This window comes from Diceros bicornis, chromosome X, assembly GCF_020826845.1.
Source record: "Diceros bicornis minor isolate mBicDic1 chromosome X, mDicBic1.mat.cur, whole genome shotgun sequence".
Classification (NCBI taxonomy): Eukaryota; Metazoa; Chordata; class Mammalia; order Perissodactyla; family Rhinocerotidae; genus Diceros; species Diceros bicornis.
This window is the reverse complement of record NC_080781.1, coordinates 126717510-126734385: the sequence shown is the minus strand read 5'-3', so window position 1 is coordinate 126734385 and position 16876 is coordinate 126717510. Positions and strand designations below refer to the sequence as shown.

At 39.2% G+C, this 16876-nt stretch overlaps 1 protein-coding gene across 3 annotated transcripts in view; it reads left to right on the top strand.

Annotated features, from left to right (window-relative positions):
- The window catches only part of ATP11C (ATPase phospholipid transporting 11C), a 172400-nt gene extending 168246 nt beyond the window's left edge, over positions 1-4154 (top strand). For 2 of the 3 annotated variants that reach the window (XM_058536867.1, XM_058536870.1), the window contains exon 30: positions 1504-1565. Coding sequence is in view for 1 of the 3 variants with exons in the window: in XM_058536868.1 (XP_058392851.1) it covers positions 1504-1566 (63 nt within the window). In the remaining 2 variants the exon portion in view is untranslated. Of the gene's footprint in view, positions 1-1503 lie in introns of all 3 variants that reach the window. The other variant, XM_058536868.1, reaches the window with a different exon arrangement.
- Positions 4155-16876: the final 12722 nt, after the last annotated feature.

Sequence of the window (16876 nt, the reverse complement as noted above, 5' to 3'; positions counted from 1 at the left end):
ATCCATTGGTTCTTCCTATCTCCTACAGTTCATCACAACGTGCATCTGCAAGGTTATTTTGGAAGGCAACTCATTTGCCTCAGTCAGCATCATTCTACCCATTTTGAGTGACTCACCTGCTTATATTTTTCCCCAGTAATGACTCTCCTTCCCAGTAGCCTTCAAAGTCTTTGACCCTCTTGTCCCAGATAGCCTTGTCCTAAGCTGTGTGGTGCATTTTATTTTAGCTCTACTGTTTTCAGTTAATTTTGTATCCCCCTGGATTGCTTTCTTTAGCTTGGTCTGTAGTTTGAGGGACTAGGCTTGGCAGCAGACACTGCTACTGCTTTTGGCCTCTCCAGGGTCTTAACTCCTACATAGAACTGAGGAAGTTGTTTTTTTAAATAATTGTTTTATTTTTTATGTAGTTATTTCTTCCAGGAATATATTTTCATGTAGCATTATTTCTCCTCCAAGGAAAATATTTGGCAATTAGTTTAGCCACTGAGTTTGTCCCTTGGTTGATAAGGGAACTGCATGACTCCTTTTGTAAGTTCTCAGTGTGAATGGTAACCTTATTTTGGTTAGAGTCACCATGACCCTGCTACCTGAAGAACTAATAACATGAGAATATGGAACATAAAAAGGAATGGAAGGTATCCTAGAGGACTTCTAGGCCAACCATGGCAAGGAAGGTACACCAAAATAGGAAGAAAATAGCATACTCCTTAAGGCCCTCCGCTATCCAGGTTTAAAAAGGTTGGATTTTAGAGTGGAGAATCAAAGTTAGGGCCCTCCTTTGACATAGGACTTCCACTTGTCGACATGCCTGATTTACACTCAGTGATCAGTTGGCCTATCATGCCCCATCCCGATCGTGGCATTTGATAATGTTTAGAGGACAGAGAAGAATCTACAGTCACTTGACTCATAGATACATGATCTACCAAAAAGAAAATTAACTTCAATATTGTAGAAAGGAAATGTGTTTCTTTCAGTAAAGGAAAAATACTTTCACAACCATCTTTCAAAACTGAATATGTTTTCAGACTTTCTCTGTCAAAATTAACACATCCAAAAAACAGTAATCGATTCATTCATTCAATATATCCTGAGCAACTGCCATATGCCAGACAATGTGCTAGGTGCTGGAGACAGAAAGATAAATAAAACGGCCCTGTTTTCAAGGAGCTCACAGACTGGAGGAAGGGATCTTGGTGAGCTAAGCCTTTACTGTGGTAGATAGTCCTAGTGGTAACAATTATTAGGAGAACCCTGGAGCAATCCAAAAGCAAAAAGCATGTCTGAATCTATTCAGCTGACAGATGAAGAAAGGATTAAAAACTGGTTATTGTATCACTCTTTTTCCCCTGCATGTGAATAAAACTTGGCACTTTGTTAAGATAGTTGCTTTACTCCCATAGCAAAATTTACTACTTGATTTATTTTTGAAAATGCTGAACAGATGGTTTCACATTATTATTAAAATAAACCTGTTAACTCTATATATTTTAAATTTTTCAGAATCCGAATATTGAACTGCCTCTGTTATTGTCCTACAAGCATATTGACAGTGGTTACAGCTAAAAAAGAAAGCATGAAGAAACAACTACAAAAAGTTATCATCTCAGGATATTCGATATGCAACAAACTAAACCACTCTCTCATATCTAGGATTCAGAATAAATGTCCATTAAAATACCAAATGACTCTCTTAAGCATTTACAGTTATTGTAAGTAGCCATTATGGCCAAAGCTCTAAGTTACGAATTATATGAAAGTTGAAAGCAAGAATATTTAGAATTTCTGGCTTTAGATAGAATAATATAACTACCAAATGGGTGCTCTTTTAACCCATGAACTCTGTGAATGGATTTAAATACAATAGTATAAAGTAGAAGTCATGCAATGGGAATGAATAGATTTTGCTAATATTACTTTTTTTGCCTGGCAGAAGAAATAGGCTATTTGGATCATGTTTCTTGTTCCTGCTGAATGATAATCTTAAATTATTTTTTTTCAAACATATGAAAGGAATACTTGAAAATACAAGAAGACTAAATTATATCAATATATCAGATAGAATAGTTAATCCTTTCTGTTCACCCACATGCTTATTTTTGTCTTGAGAGACTATCCTTGCCAAAAACTACCTTGAACACTTACGTGGAAAGAATGTTAATCCTAGGTATTTTTGTGAGAATCAAAAAAATATATTTATTTAAATTTTTTCTTCTGAATTAAACCCCACTTAATGGGTATAAGGCTACTAGATTTGAAAATAAAACGTTTCCAGTCACTTAGTAGCCCCTCAAAATAGTTACGATAAAGCAGATTTTTCCAATATTAATTTTACTGAGATATGAGGTAAAGTGGAGAAAACCATAGTTACACTAAAATAAGAAACATTCCGAACATCAGTCTTTTATAATTTTTTGAGGAGAGGAAGGAAAACTAACTTATTTCAAACTGTTACTGGTTTTTATTTGAAAGAGGCTGTATTTGTGCATATATGCAGCACTTTTGTTTAAGCTGCTTGTTTGGGAAGAAGGGATCCGTCTCAAGACGGTGGTTCAGCCTGCAGAGCCATGACTCAACGTGAATGTTGTCTGTCTTCGCAAACTTGGCTAGGGTCATGGTCTAGCTCTAAACCATGAGATTCACTTGAGTAAAGTCCTCAACTTACTGGACTAGATGGAGGCTTTAGCCTCCTAAAGAATTCACTTAAAACATAAAAATAAATGTGAAATGTCTTTATTAAATGTTAAAATCAAACACACTTCTTTTAGATATAAATGACTGGATTTGACTACTAGATTGAAATGGTCTTTTGAAAAGTGTTTTCATACCAGTTTCCATTTTTGATTGTCTTTCTGGCATGCCTGTGTTTATATTGTACCTTAATTTGGAAAAGTATTGGGTTCAATCTATACCAGTGTATTTATATAGTCCATATGGCACATTTGATTCTTCCATATATATTTTGCGTGAATGTCTAGGTGTAATTTTTATTAAATTCTAGAAAGGACATAATTTCAGTTATCAGAAACTATTCCATCGTCACTGATCCTTTTTCATTATTTCATTTGTTCTCATCTATCAGTATTATTTTTGAGTATTTTGTTAGGTGTCATTCACACCTTGCCTAAGTGTGCTGTGTTCTGGTAGCCCGTATTTGAGGTAGTCTGCTAGCAGAAAACAAAGTCTGTATATTCTTTGCCTATTCCAAAGAGCTAAAAAATCAGACCCAGGAAAGCTTTTGATGTTTTGTTGTTGTTGTTCTTGTTTTTATAGTTGTTGCTGTATTGTTATTGTTGTTTTACATAAGAACTATAGGGACTGTGAATACAAATAAGAGAGCTAGGATAGATAGAGAGGCTTGGTCAGTGCGGAACCATTGGAGATTTGACATAATCAGAATATCCAGCATAGTGGAAATATAACTGGTGGCATGTAAAATTCCTTGCAGCCGGGAAGAAAGATGAGTAGGAGGGATTTAGAGTCATGTCTCAGCTACACATTACACTGCAGCTCAAATTCACAATGGCAATGATGTGTAATATCATGGCCTAGATCCTTGAGAGGTATCTGACTTTCCTTTTTGAAAGATATTTTATTAATGAGCTAAAAAATGGCTAGTGTGGGGTTAGCAGTTGGAATAACTTGAAGTAAGCCATCCAGTATCCCTTGCACTACAATCTAACCACCTTATTTTGTGATAGAGGAAGGGGAAAAATGTAATAATAGGATCATATACCCATCATTTGAATAATTTTAAACTATCAAAATGTCCTTGTAATTTTCACAACTGTTGTCCATTGTTTGAGGATGTTACCTACTAAATTGAAAACATAAATTCCATATCTACCACATTTACACCAGCAACAGTATAAATGTAAGCCTAAATTTGCAAAATTCATAATATTTAGTGATGGAATTTTTTAATAACATGCAATATATAAATGTGCAGATTTTATGCAAGTGTTGACAAAACCATTTTTCAGCTTGCAAAATGGGACTGCAATATTACATTTTTCACTTAAGCAATTTTTTACATCTATGTTGTTGCTTTCTATAATGAATGTGAATGCCATCTTTTATGAATGCAACTTGCCTTTTTCATTACAGAAATTTTTGTTTGATGTAATCAATAAACTTTGGTATGATATGATTGATATTTTAGCCTCCTTTTTGGAAAGGTCTCACTTTGACATAAAAATAATATGGAAGCGGGGGCCAGCCCAGTGGCATAGTGGTTAAGTTCACTTGCTCCTCTTCCATAGCCCAGGGTTCGAGGGTTCGGATCCTGGTCGTGGACCTACACACCGCTCATCAAGCTATGCTGTGGCAGCGTCCCACATAGAAAGTGGAGGAAGATTGGCACAGATGTTAGCTCAGGTCCAATCTTCCTCACCAAAGTAACAATGAATAATAATAATAATAATAGTAATAATATGGAAGCAATTTGGTGATGGGAAATAAGTTTCTAATTTCCTCTTTGCCTGTATAACTCACAAAAGATTGACCATTTCTACATGTATTCAACTGGCATTTTAGGGCAATACCTAATTTGGGAAGGTTGCAGTATTTGTGGGAGTTTTGAATAAGACTGTATCTTCTTACTGCATAGATAAAAGTCCAGCCAAATCAGCAAATACACATTGAAAATCTACTGTGTGCTGGCAGTGTGCTTGCTGCTGCCCACACACTGGAGGTAGTGTGATATGTGGTCTGTGTCTCCATCCCATTGAAATCATTTGATTCTTAAGTAGCCAGAGATGCAGAGATTTTACAATAGCTTGAAACTTGGTCCAAAGGTGTGTACATGTACACCTCTCTCTCCCTCTCCCCCTCTCTCCTCCTTTCCCTTCCCCTTTTCCCCTCTCCTGTGACATTGCTCAGCCTGCATCCAATTATTGGGAAAGTCCCTTTTCTTGAAAAAACCTGCTGTCCTTGACAGCTAAGAAACTGAAGTTTCTCCACTGTAGCTGGTTGCATTACATTTTTACACTTCAGTCTCCGTGTTTTTGTATCCTTTTCATTCTGTTAGTCTTTGACCTACATTTAGTGCATTTCCTCTTTTTTTGTTAAGTGGGAAATGTGCTGTATTTGGAAGTGAGACCTGAGTTAAAGTTTCAGCTTTGCCGCTTAGAGCCGTTTCCCTCTGACTCCTCTTTCTTACCTGTAAAATGATGTCTTGGGAGCGAGTGGTAGTCAAATGAGGTAAAGGTTGAAATTGCTTTGTAAAATGTCATTTGCTATTCAGAGAAAAGCATTGTTATTTTTATATTGAGTTTTTTATTGCTTTGACTTTTTAAATGAATAGGTGTCATTTACCAAATTTTCGTAGATGTGTCTTAGATTCTTTTTACCTGCTTGGAATTCGTCTGTTCAGGCTTCCTTCCCTTCCCCCATCCAGCCTTTTGGAGAGCTGCCTCACTGCTGAGTCTGCCCGGTGTTAGCCAATAAAGTAAGTATTGTGAGGGTCTGAGTGGTTTGGCCCCTTCAACAAGAAGCACATGCAAAGGTTAGGGGCTGAGGTTATCACTATGGTTATTCAGTGAATGTGTCCATGGCTGAAGTGCTGGGTGCATACTAATGAAGTTGAAGGCCTGAGTTCTGGGAATAGTTGTCAGAAAAAAGGGGGCTTAATTATTTCACAATTTTTTTTAAATTAATTTGGTACATTTTTCTCAGCAACTAATGGGCAAAGAAATGTGTATTCATTTCCTAGTTTTGTGAGCCTGTTGTGCTGAAGAAATGTTGCTATGTGGATCAAGCAAGTCCTCATCTTATGGGTCTTAAGGAGCAAGTGCTAGGAGCAGGCCTCTGGCTGAAAGGAACAGTGCACCTCTCAGGGGGCCAGAATTCCTGCTGGCGGCAGGTCTTTGGCTAAAATGCCTACAACTTCTTTTGTCTCCGTCAATTTGCAAGGACATATTTCCTACCAGTAAAGCCCCTAAAATCTCAACCCCTCATATTAGCTAACACCTATACAGCACTTACAGGCACAGACTTTACGAATAGCCACTGCTTTAATAGTCCCATCAACCCTATGAATTAGGCACTAACATTTCTCCATTTGACAGATAAGGAAACTGACTCACAAACCAAGGTCACACAGTTTGGTAGAGCCAGATTTGGAACCAAGGTATTCTGATTAGAGTCCATGCACTTAATCAAGACGCTGTATTTACATCATTATACCACTCCAGATGGCATGGATAAACATAAATCACCACAATATTAATGCAAAATATTAATATTAGCCATGAGAAAACAGACCCAAATTGAGGGATATTCGGGGATATTCTACACAATAACAGGCTTGTAATCTTCAAAATTATCAAGATAGTTAAAGACCAAGAAGGAACGCCCAGATAAAAGGAATGAAGACGACATAACAACTAAGTGTGGCATATGACCCTCAGTTGCATCCTGGACCAGTAATTGGACATTAGTGGGATAAGTGACTACAGTATATGTTATATACCTTTATATAGGTTATATCAATGTTAATTTCCTGACTTTTGAAATTGTGCTGTGATTATATACAATGTTGTATTTTGGGGAATCTGAGTGGAGAGTAAATGGGAATACTTTGTACTATTTTTGCAACAAGTCTGAAATTATTTCAGAATTATAATTTGAAAAATAAAAAGTTAAAACAATGAAGCATAAAACATTAATGAGAGAAGACATTTAATTGAGCTGTCTGAAGAAGACTACAATAGAATTCATTAGATATAGCCCTTTACAGAATGCTTTTACATACCTTGTTTAATCTTCACAACAGCCCTATGTAGAGATCATTAAACTCAAGATTCTTACAGATAAAGAAACTGAGGCTCAGATAAGTTAGTTGTCTTGCCCCAGGTCCCTCAGGACTGAATCCAGGTCTGACCCATGTGTTTCCCACTACACCACACTGTGCAGTTTGTCTAGGACTCCTGAAGCATGTCCTGCCGGAGTCTAGAATGATTAAAAAGGCAAATCTTACTGCAGTCATTTTCGCGTGGGCCCATCAGGATGCAGTCAGTCCTATCCTAAAGCACACTGTGAACCGGAGTCATGCCAGTGCTCTGTAAGGGTTGAGATGGGTGACCTCAGAACGCCTCCGACCCAAGTTTTCCCTTTCGTCCCTTTCATTTTTTTTTTTTTTTGGTAAGGAAGATCAGCCCTGAGCCAACATCCATGCCAATCTTGCTCTTTTTGCTGAGGAAGGCCGGCCCTGAGCTAACATCTATTGCCAATCCTCTTTTTTTTTCCCCCTTTTTCTCCCCAAAGCCCCAGTAGATAGTTGTATGTTATAGTTGCACATCCTGCTAGTTGCTGTATGTGGGATGTGGCCTCAGCATCGCCCGACAAGCAGTGAGTCGGTGCGTGCCCGGGATCCAAACCCGGGCCGCCAGTAGCGGAGTGTGCGCACTTAACCGCTACGCCAGGAGGCCGGTCCCCTTTCATCTTATTTGATGGTGTTAAACTGGGCTTCCCTCAAGGACTGCTTTTTCAGGTGTTTCCCTGAGGTAAGTTTTATCCTCCTACCCTTGTTTCCTGCCCTCTGAGTGAACACAGTTTTAATAATGAGCCATCAGTTTAGCCACCTACACCTGGTATCTAAAGTCTGTACATCACTTAAAGCGGGAACATGGGGATGTTGCCGGCTCTCTCCGTCTCTAATGATTCTACTCCACTCCTATCAAGAGTCAGGCCAAGGTGATTGCTGTTCAACGTTAACTGCACTGGGTTGTATGAAACATTAGAGTCCTGGAACACGTTATTAGGTATTCCTTGAAAAATGCACGTCCACACTATGTGGCTTTAAGACGATATCGGATTTCTTTCTATAGTTGTCCTGGCACCTCCCTTGCTCTCACAATCAGCTATTAATCCTTTTTGCTACATGTATAGGTCCATATCTGCTTCTCCCTCTTAACTTCCCCCTGACTTCTTTTTAAATTATAACATGTAACAGACTAAAAATCCAGAAGAATAAGTGTGTTAGAACTGGGTGTGTGCTGAGCTGTCACGGCTGGTGCTTCCTCCTTCCCACCCCGAAGCCTCAGGAACCGTGTAAAAACTCCTGCAGCTGGCTGAGTACTCCTTGATTGAAGACATTCCTCCAGGCCTCTCCCTGCTTCCTGTGTTGAGCCTCATGCATGGAATTCTAAGGAGCTGGAACCTGCCTTCCCGTGTCTCTTCCCGCCTTGTGGAAACTCCATGTGACACTGCTACTGTTTTTGGCTTTCACTTCCAACAGCCCAACAACCCAGACTGCCCCAGGCTCCCCGGGTGCTGCTGCCCAGCCCTCTAGCTTGCCCTTCTCTTCAGAGAGGAACGTCAGACACTGCATATGAAATGATGAGGGAAAGGCTCTGAGTGAGGAGGCCCTGAGGATTTTACTGAATAAACTATGGACTTGAATACATAGACTTTGGCACAATCATTAGTTTGGCTCAGAAACATTCTGATCTTTGGTGTGTTTGAGATAATATTGCCTGGTAAGTGATTTCTAAGGAGTAATTTGACACTGCATTTTATGATTTGCTAAATTCAGGTGTGGCAAAGGTCAGTACAGTATCTAGGATACAGCATGATGTAGTAGAAAGAGTACCAGAGCAGGGGGCTCTGAGTTCCAGGTTTAGCTCAGCCACATAGTATGACCTTGGGCAAGTCACAATCTTCCAGTGATCTAATCTGTAACGTGGGTAACATTCCTACTCTGCAGTGTGGAGAGATTACATGAGATCATGCATGTTAAAACACCTAGCACAGATGGCGCCTAGCCTTAGCACATACTTGGTACTAAGAAATTGTCAAACATCTTAATACCTTTATTGAACCATAGAACGAGAAGTAACCAAAAGCAAAGAAACTTTGAGAAAGCATCCAATTCAACCACTTAATTTTACATAGAAGAAAACTGAGGTCCAGGGAAGGGGAAATGATACATCCAGAGTCACACAACCAATTAACTGCAGAGGCAGAACCAGATGCTGTATCTCTGGAATTAGGAAGCCAGTACGTTTTCCCTTTTCAAATACTTCCAATGTTTTCAGTTCCCATCACTGGCAGTTGTTAGACACCTTCTCTTTCGTTTTTACTTTGCACCTGCTGGACCCAATTTTGCCTCCTAGAGCAACACAAAACAAGATGACTCCCTCTGACAAGACGGCTTTTCACGTATTTCAGGATTGCTCTCATGTTCATCCACCCCTTTTCCAGGATACCCATCTCCAGTGCTGTCAACTCATCCTTTGTATGGCAAGCTTTCCAGAACCATCACCATCCCGGCTACTTGTCTCTGACTAGGCTCCCATTCATCAATGTCCCTCCTAAAAGGTGGCACTAAGAACAGAGTGCAACATTGCAGCTATATGGTAGAACAATTACTTTCCTTGATCTATTAGCTCTGTTTCCATTGCTGTGGCTGAAGACTGCATTTGCTTTCTTTATCAGCCACATCATGCTATTGGCCCAGATGTTTTCACATGTAGTGTTGCCAAGCCGTGTGTTCCTGTATTACTTTCCTAGGGCTGGTGTAACAAATTACTACAGACTTCATGGCTTAAAACAACAGAAATTTATTTGCTCATAGTTCTGGAGGCTAGAACCCTGAAATCAAGGTGTTGACAGAACCACACACTCCGAAGGCTCTATAAAAATTTTTCCATGGGACCGGCCCCGTGGCCAAGTGGTTCAAGTTCTGCACGCTCTGCTTCAGCAGCCCGGGTTTGCAGGTTCAGATCCCGGCCACGGACCTACTCCACTGCTCAGCCATGCTGAGATGGCGACCCACATACAAAATAGAGGAAGATCGGTACAGATGTTAGCTCTGGCTAATCTTCCTCAAGCAAAAAAAGAGGAAGATTGCCAATGGATGTTAGCTCAGGGTGGATCTTCCTCACCAAAAAAAAAGGATTCTTCCTTGCCTCTTCCAGCTTCCGGTGGTTCCAGGAGTTCCTTGGCCTGGGGCTGCATAACTCCAATCTCTGCCTCCATCTTCAGCATGGCCTTCTCTTGTCCCTGTCTCTCCTTTGTGTCTCTCTTGTAAGAATATTTGTCATTGGATTTAGAGGCCGCAGGGATAATCCAGGATGATCTCATCTCGAGATTCTTTATTTATTTATTTATTTATTTTTCCCCAAAGCCCCAGTAGATAGTTGTATGTCATAGTTGCACATCCTTCTAGTTGCTGTATGTGGGACGCAGCCTGAGCATGGCCAGAGAAGCGGTGCATCGGTGCACGCCCGGGATCCGAACCCGGGCCGCCAGCAGCGGAGCACGCGCACTTAACCGCTAAGCCACAGGGCCGGCCCTCATCTTGAGATTCTTAATTACGTCTGCAAAGACCTTGCAAAGGTCACATTCACGGGTTCCAAGGATTAGGATGTGGACGTATATTTTTGAGGACACCAACCCAGCTCAGCCTCCCATCCTATAATTGCATCATTGTCTTTTGGAGCATGAATGCAGAACTTTTTTATTTACCCATGTTTTATTTATTATTGGTCTTCCTAAGCCATACCAGCTCGTTTAAAAATTGCATTACAGTAATAAGTATAGTGTTTTGCTGATTTTGCATTTGCCTGCTACTGTGGGACCTCTAATCACCCATCAAAGTCATCTCTCCTGCAGGATCTCATAAGAGCTCTCTTTGTATGACATCTGAGGGTCTCCTCTGCTCCTACTCTGCTCTCTACAGTGAGAGGACCATGTTCACAAAGCTACTGTGAAGGTATCATACTAATACCACCTCCCACCATGGGTACCACCATGTGATTGATGCTGTTCCCTGAAATGTAGGTGTCTATTGTAGGGACCTCTTCTGTTGTCCCTAAACAATTTCCTTTGTGCTCCCTACATCTCACACAGATGTCATATAGTGTTGTCTTTCCCTGGTAGAGGGAGACCCCATGGGCCTGAGCCAAAGGACAATCTGAGTGATGGAAATATTTGCTCCCTGACCTGGGTTAGGGTCCCAGGCTATCTGCTCCCATCACTCTGTGCTTCCCTTTTCATGTCACTTGTTCAATATCTTCCTTCTGCTGGTCTGCGGGCTCCATTGAGGCCAGTGACTAAATCAGTCTTGTTCATCAGTGTGTCCTCATTGCCTAGTGCAGTGCTGGGCACACAGCAGGAATCCCAGTAAATGTTTATTGAGTAAACAAATGCTGAATGACTGGTGGCACTAGATCACCTGAGAGAAAGTTGTGAGAGTCACTGTCACACTGTACCTGCACCATTGTCATCCAAGGCAGCACAGCATAGGAGTTAAGCATGTGAACTCTGCCACTTACTAGTAGGGTGATTTTGAGCAAGTCACTTAATATCTGTGTGCCCCAGACTCCTTATCTCTAGACTGGAGATGATAACAGTGCCTACATCATATTGTTGTGTGGGTGAACTATACGTGAAGTGCTTAAAAAAGTACCTGGCACAGAGTAGGTCCCATAACATCATACTTTATTGGTCTACATATTTCCCCCCACTATACTTGTAAGCTTCCTGGGGGCAGGACCCCTGTCTGTTTTTCCTCCCCATATATCCCTCAGTGGCTAGCACAGTGTCTGGAAAATTGTATGGGCTCAATATTTGCTAAATGAATGAACTAATAAAACTACTCAAAGTCTTTATTCTCCTAATAACTGGCCTAATTACTGTCTCTGTGCCTTGATGCATCCCTTAAGTGACTTCCTTCCTATGAGGCGCCTCAGTTCCTTTCTAGATCTAGACCTATTACAAAGTCGTCTTACAGATCTTCTAGATATGCTTCCATATGGATGAGTCCTGAGAAAAGCACAATTTTAGGTCTGAGCTGAAGTCCTCCCAATACTGGTTTTTTTGTTTGTTTGTTTTGAAAGATTCGCCCTGAGCTAACATCTGTTGCCAATCTTCCTCTTTTTTTGTCCTCCCCAAAGCCCCAGTACATAGTTACATATTCTAGTTGTAAGTGCTTCTAGTTCTTCTATGTGAGCCGCCACCACAGCATGGTTACTGACAGATGAGTGGCATGGTTTCGTGCAGGGGAACCGAATCTGGGCCAACTTGTTGAGATCTTTTAAATCTTGTTTCTATAATCTCTGGTAATAATGCTACCTCCAATCTCTGTGATATGTACAAATTTGGTAGACGTGCCTTTTAAGATTTGATTCAAGTTACTGATTCAACATAAATAACTTTGTTTGACTGCAATCCATTACACAAACTCTATATATTGAAAATTGTGTACAGGGCAGACCTAAATATATATTCATTACAATAACATGTAAACAATCATAACAGAAAATTCTAGTAATAATAACTGCTTTATAAATATATGTTCGATGATAGCTGAATGTAATGTATAAGGTGGCAGACATTAATGATTATACTACTGAAAAATAATGAACTCAGGAGTGTAATTTCCTTGTAAGATACAAGTATCAGAGTCAAATCTCACATTTTCAGTACAGTTCAACAGGATGCATATTTGTGGGAGAAATTCCACACAATTTCTCCAATAATTAAACTCATGTGAGCCATCACAGGACAGATGGCTGTGCTATTTAAAACAAATTATAACCTTTAAGGATGAACATGTACTATTGAAATCTAAATATAAATTTGCTTTGAATTTTAATTGAATAGTACTATTGTTTAACAGGTAAAACTGATGTGAAGACTTCTGAGTGTTTTTTTTTTTTAATAAAGCAATAATACATCTTAAATGACAAAAACATAAGTCAGGCAAAGATTATTTGTGCAATTTTTCAATATTTCTGGAAGCTTTTGAAAACCCTTTTCCTGACATTTAAATTATGTGTTCTATTGAATAATTTTGGAACTAGAAAGGGATGACAGGTTTTTATCTTGTTTTCTTTCCATGCCTTAAAATTGGCCTGTATATAAAATTTAAAAAGCAATGTTAACCTTCTTGTCAATCACTGAAGTGTCATCAAGGCATGTGAGTAACATTGTGTTCACTGATGGCATAGTTAATACTCCCCCCCAGAGACCCTCTTTTTGATTATAGGAAATCTCCTGACCATTTGATTGAAAGCACTGTCTAATCTGATGTTTAGATTTCAATGTGTGTTTGTTTTTTTTTTACTTTTCTTATCCTTGTGGTATTTAAAATGCAATTTTGTCTACTTGGGATTTTTAATGATAGAGGTGTGAAAGAACGCATTGTGCAAATGTAATCTGTTAACCTTATTTCATCACTAGTCTGATATTGAAAACCTAGACATGTTTTTCTTCACACTTATTAAAAAGCATTGCCAGTGGGAAGTGAATATGCTTTAATGCTTATTAAAATATTCAAAATTATAAACAGTATGATCTCAAAATGACTGGTGAAAAATGCCATAATATTAACCATGGTTGCCATGAATAATGCAATTAAGGCTGCGTTTTGCTTTTCTTTTTTTTAATGCTTTTCCATAGTTTGGAAATCTTCCACAATAAGGATGTATTACTCTCATAATCAAAAAAAAAATGCAAACAAAAAAATAACAAATCAGTTATGCTCAAAGAATAAAGATGTAATAAGTTTGAACAGTTTAGTACTCCCATTTCTTAGGTAAGAGCTTTAATCGGAAGTCGTGTTGTAACTTTGTCAGTAAACCCTTTGTATATGAATACTGAAATCGTTGTTGAGCCATAAAAGCTGCTCATTTGTGCGAAACACGGTGCAAGTGAAGTGCTATGCAGAACACAAGGGCTGTGATATTTCTGTTCATTTACACTTTCATTTTCAAACGTGGCAAGCTTGCGTGATGGAGTAACTGATGACTGCTTGGCTGCAAATTACAGATAGTGATAGGAGTGATGCAGTAGCGCTAGTTCCCAGGGGGCTTTCAGAGTGGCTGCTTTCTCAGGTGCTCTTCACCGGCCACCTTCTCTCTACTCTTCCACTCCTCTAGCTTCCACTGTACAGTGGTCAGTGCAGTGATTTTCTTGTAGTTTCATTCTCTGTGCCCTGGTTTGAGAATATGATGATACTACAATGCCAGTGAACAGTCACAGAGAGTTTGAGAAAAGAGGTGGCAGAAATTAAAATGCATGATCCTAGATTTTCTAAAAGAATATTCATAAGATGGCAACTTAACGAGTAACTCTGTACTTTTAGTACAAGAAACAAACCAAAAAGCAAACAAAACACATAAAACTATTTGTTCAAATGGCAAAAAATATCTACCATTATTGTGCTGTAAGAATAATTTTGGAAGGATAATTTTAGAAAATTGTTGCATTTCAAACAAAAATCCATTTTAGTTGACCTGATGTTTACCTAATTTAATGAGTTTTATTTTTTGATACCTACTGAAAATCAAGCAATACTAATGATATAAATGAGAAAGTCACTTGACATCCCAACCCCCCCAGCTAACCATATTCTTCAGAATATCTCTCTATACATATACATACACATAACATGGGTATATATACACACACACGTACATTTATATACATATGTATAATTTTATATAAGTGAACCATATTATACACACTATTTTATGTGTATATGTACATATTTTTTTAACAGAAAAGCCACGAAGACCTTTCCATGTTAATTAATTCAGATATATGGCATCCTTTGAAATCACTGGGTGCTCTTTTATTGATTTCATGTACATGGATTATTCAACCATTCTCTAGTTGATGGCTATTTCAGTTTCTCCTCCTCCTCCTCCTCCTGCTATTGTGAATGACCTGGCAATGCAGTGTGTACAAAAACATTTGCACACTTCTTATCTGATTAACCTCTAGTATAAAATCAAAGGTCGGAAATTCCTGGGGCAAAGGATGTGCACATTTAAAATTCTGATACATATTGACAAGCTGTCCCTCAGAAAAGCTGTATCAGTCTGTAGCCCCAACAACAGTAAGCCCATTTACCCTCACCAGTAAGTAGTATCCATCTGTTATCATTCCCAATAGATTGGGGTTGGCAAACCACAACTCATGGGCCAAATCCAGTCAGTATCTTTGCTTTTAAAGGGTGATTAAAAAAAAAAAAAGACAAGAATAATGTGGGACAGAGACTGTATATGCCCCACAAATGGAAATTTCTACTATCTAGATCTTTACAGAAAAAGTTTGCCAGCCAGTGGTTTAGAGGAAAAGTAGTGTCTTACTCTTGGTAGTATTTGCCTTTCTTTGCTTATTTGTGAATTTAAATATTTTAAACACGTAGATGTTTGTATTTCCTGTCAATTACATTTCCTTTACCCGTTGTCCTATTAGGTTGCTCATCTGTTTTCCTTCCTTACTTGTAAGAGCTCTTTATATGTTAGGAAAATGTACATTTTGTCATATATTTTGCAAGTATTTTTCTCCGTGTCAAATTACCATTACGTACGGCATCTTTTTACGTTACAAAGGAACTTTTAATGAGTATGTAATCAATGCAAGTGCTGAATGACAGCGGTTGGTATTTTAGATACGGCAGTGAAAGCAGTTGTCTCTGACATGGTGATATTTGAGCAGAGGCTTGAAATAAGCAAGAAGGGAGCCCTTTGGATTAATGGACGAAGGGGAATCCCGGCAGTGGAAACAGCAAATGCACAGACTCTGAGATAGGAGGTTCTGCGGCATATTGGAGGTACTGCCTGGAGGCGGGCCTGTCCAAAATGGAGGGAGTGGGAGGAATTGAAATTAGATCAGGAAGAAGGAAATCATATAGAACCTTGTAGGCCCTGGTAAGTAAAGACGCTGCATTTTATTCTGATTGTTATGGAAGTTTGGAGCATTATGAACAGAGTGACATGATGTGACTTAAGTTTTAAAAGGATCCTTTGAGTCTAATTTTGTTGTCTATTTTTAAATATGTTTTATATTTTCTTGTTATAAACTAAACATATGTCCATTTTCAAATATGTCGATAATATAGAAAAGCATAAAGAACCAAGTAAGGGTGAGAGTATTTTAATAAGCCTTTAGGGATACATACATGTACACATATATATGTATATATATATATATATATATACATATCTTAAGGTTGAGAGGCACCTTAAAGATCTTCTGCTTCAGCTCCTTGTATGTTTTGAGCAAAAATACTTTACTTTGAACCTGGCAGGCTAACTATTTTTTAGTGGAAGCTCCATTTCCCCAGCGTTGTCCTTGTAAATAAAACAATTGTAGGTCCCCTTCCTCTACTATGATACAGTGTGTGGTTTATAAAATTGTTTTCGGAGTTCTACTTCAAGTCAAGGCTTTTTTACGTTTGTAGTTGCTGACAACAGGTTGGTTTTGAAACATTTTTCCAAATCTTCATGTTTAATTTGAAATTAAGAGCAAGAATGAATCTGCTCTCAGAGCAGGCACAGAGACAGGCTGTGATGAACTGTGGTTCCTTTTGGCTGAAGAAACAGGGAATGAGCAGCAACTGTCTTATGGACAAACATTTGTGGTAAGGATTCTTTGCCTTAGATTAATATAAGAAACGGATTTGGGCCGGCCCCGTGGCTTAGCGGTTAAGTGCGCACGCTCTGCTGCTGGAGGCCCGGGTTCTGATCCTGGGCGCGTGCTGACGCACCACGTCTCCGGCCATGCTGAGGCCGCGTCCCACATACAGCAACTAGAAGGATGTGCAGCTATGACATACAGCTATCTGCTGGGGCTTTGGGGGAAAAAAAAAGAGGGGGAGGAGGATTGGCAATAGATGTTAGCTCAGGGCCGGTCTTCCTCAGCAAAAAGAGGAGGATTGGCATGGATGTTAGCTCAGGGCTGATCTTCCTCACAAAAAAAAAAAAAAAACGGATTTAAGCATTAGTGGATCAGTGTTGGAATATTCCTCTATAAAATAGCATCCACCATACCCAGTCACTTCCATTTCTTGAAGTAGTCTCTTTTTCGCCAGAATCCCACAGTTCTAGGACCAATGACTTGCAGGACAGTGTAGTTCCTG